This window comes from Octodon degus, unplaced genomic scaffold (genome assembly GCF_000260255.1).
Source record: "Octodon degus isolate 3935 unplaced genomic scaffold, OctDeg1.0 scaffold00072, whole genome shotgun sequence".
Taxonomy (NCBI): domain Eukaryota; kingdom Metazoa; phylum Chordata; class Mammalia; order Rodentia; family Octodontidae; genus Octodon; species Octodon degus.
The window spans coordinates 6,366,117-6,367,957 of NW_004524648.1; the positions used below are offsets into that span (position 1 = coordinate 6,366,117).

At 48.6% G+C, this 1,841-nt stretch overlaps 1 protein-coding gene across 1 annotated transcript in view; it reads left to right on the forward strand.

The window, feature by feature from the left end:
• LOC111817837 (galectin-9B-like) overlaps positions 1-1,841 on the forward strand; it is a 26,447-nt gene that overhangs the window by 23,053 nt on the left and 1,553 nt on the right. Inside the window, exons 2-4 of the mRNA XM_023719845.1 lie at positions 40-66; positions 541-629; positions 734-896. Of these exons, the coding sequence (XP_023575613.1) occupies positions 40-66; positions 541-629; positions 734-896 (279 nt within the window). The remainder of the gene's footprint in view (positions 1-39; positions 67-540; positions 630-733; positions 897-1,841) is intronic.

Sequence of the window (1,841 nt, forward strand, 5' to 3'; positions counted from 1 at the left end):
TAACACTCCCACATTAAATTGTTTTGTGTCTTTCCACAGGAATCTGAAGCAAAAGTCACATTTTATGTAAGTGGTGTGTTGGTGGCACTGGGGGATTGCACTTGGAATGGCAGAGTGGTGGAAGTGGCAGCTGGTGGTGACCCTCTGACTTGCATAATTAAAAAAGGTCCTTTATCAAGATGAAATTTTAAAAGTACTCATGAAAATGAGAATAATTTTGAAAGAAGCTTTCAACTTTAAAATGGTCCTTTGAGCACCAGCTAGTTGTATGGTCGTCCCTTGTCACCCAAACTGCTTTAGAGTCTTCCCAGAGTTCCTCCCATGACAGTGAAGGCTCCCTGCATGGAGAGCACTGGGAAGACTTCTCTTGGCGTTTAAGGAACCAAGGAAAGATGCTCTAACTTCCTTTGGAAGTTGCAGTACTGCCAGGCATGGTTTAGACTCAGCAGGTATCCCAGTCCAGGATAATCAGTACAGGATTCCCCAGTGCCAGGCTGCTCTCTGCTGTAGGCGGCTGACCTGTCCCGTTCCTCCCAGCAGCCAATTCCTTTCTTCACCTCAATCCCGGGTGGGCTGCAGCCATCCAGGGTGATCACCATATCCTGCACTCTGCTACCCAATGCTGAGAGGTAAGACAGGGTCCGCAGGGCTCTCTGATGCCTGGAAATCAGGGGAAGGGGATGAGGCCCACATCTGGGAGACAGAGAGAGTCCATGTCTTTTGCCCTCTCCAGGTTCCATATCAACCTATGCGCTGGGACAAACATCGCCTTTCACCTGAACCCTCGACTCAGTGAAAAGACTGTGGTCCGAAACTCTAAGATCAAGGGCGCCTGGGGGTCAGTGGAGAAAAGCCTGCCTGTCAGGATGCCCTTCATCGCAGGCCACAGCTTCAAGGTAAGATGCTGCAGCCTGGAGCTTGGGGAGCTCCCTGGCTGCAAGTGAAGGATGATGAAATCTTGGGGTACTTTGAATAGGTTGAGGATCCATGCTTGTGATTAGAGGGCTGTCCTCCCTCTAATCGCAAGCATGATTAGAAGAGAGAGATGTGTAGCATGATAAAGGAAGAGAGATGTATAGCAAAATTATTATCATAATAAGATCATTGCACCCAGAGAAATGTATTGGTATCTACTCATAATGGATGAGCAAACAAAATCACAGGACAAGTTACTTGCCACAAGAGATACATACCCACTTCTGCCACAGCAAACTCAAGAATAGGTTACCAGGAATGGATTTGTAGATTTACTCAGCAATCACATGTCTGCTTTGGGATTGGGCTCATTTCTGCAACAGATATGCATGTTCACAGATGCAGTCAGGAAGCAGGGAGAGCAGGTCCTACCCGTGGGGTTGCAGTCTAGGTGAGGAGGAGCCAGGAGAGCAAGGCAAGAGACACCTAGCACCATCGGACAGTGGCTCTGGGTTGGAAGGATCCGCCCTTGTGGGGGGCAATGTGCAGAGGAGGGAGGGGCTGTGCAGAGCTGCACTGCAAGGTGGAGAGGAAGGGTGAGAGGTGTGCAGAGCGGCCCCAGGCCTGGCCACCCCCCCTGCACATCAGGTCACATGCAATGGTTACAAAAACAAATGCATAGTAGCACTCTGGAAAGTCAAAGCAGGATGATGCCAAATTTGAGGGCAGCCTGGGCAATTTAGTGACTTAGGGAGGCTTTCTCTAAAGGAGAAAAATTTAAAAATAAGGAAAGGGATGTAGCTCAGCATAAAGGCCCTGGGTTGATTCGGAAGTACCACAGGAAGAAAGAATGAAATATAAAGAAAAGAAGAAAAGAAAGGAAGGAAGGAAGGAAGGAAGGAAGGAAGGAAGGAAGGAAGGAAGGA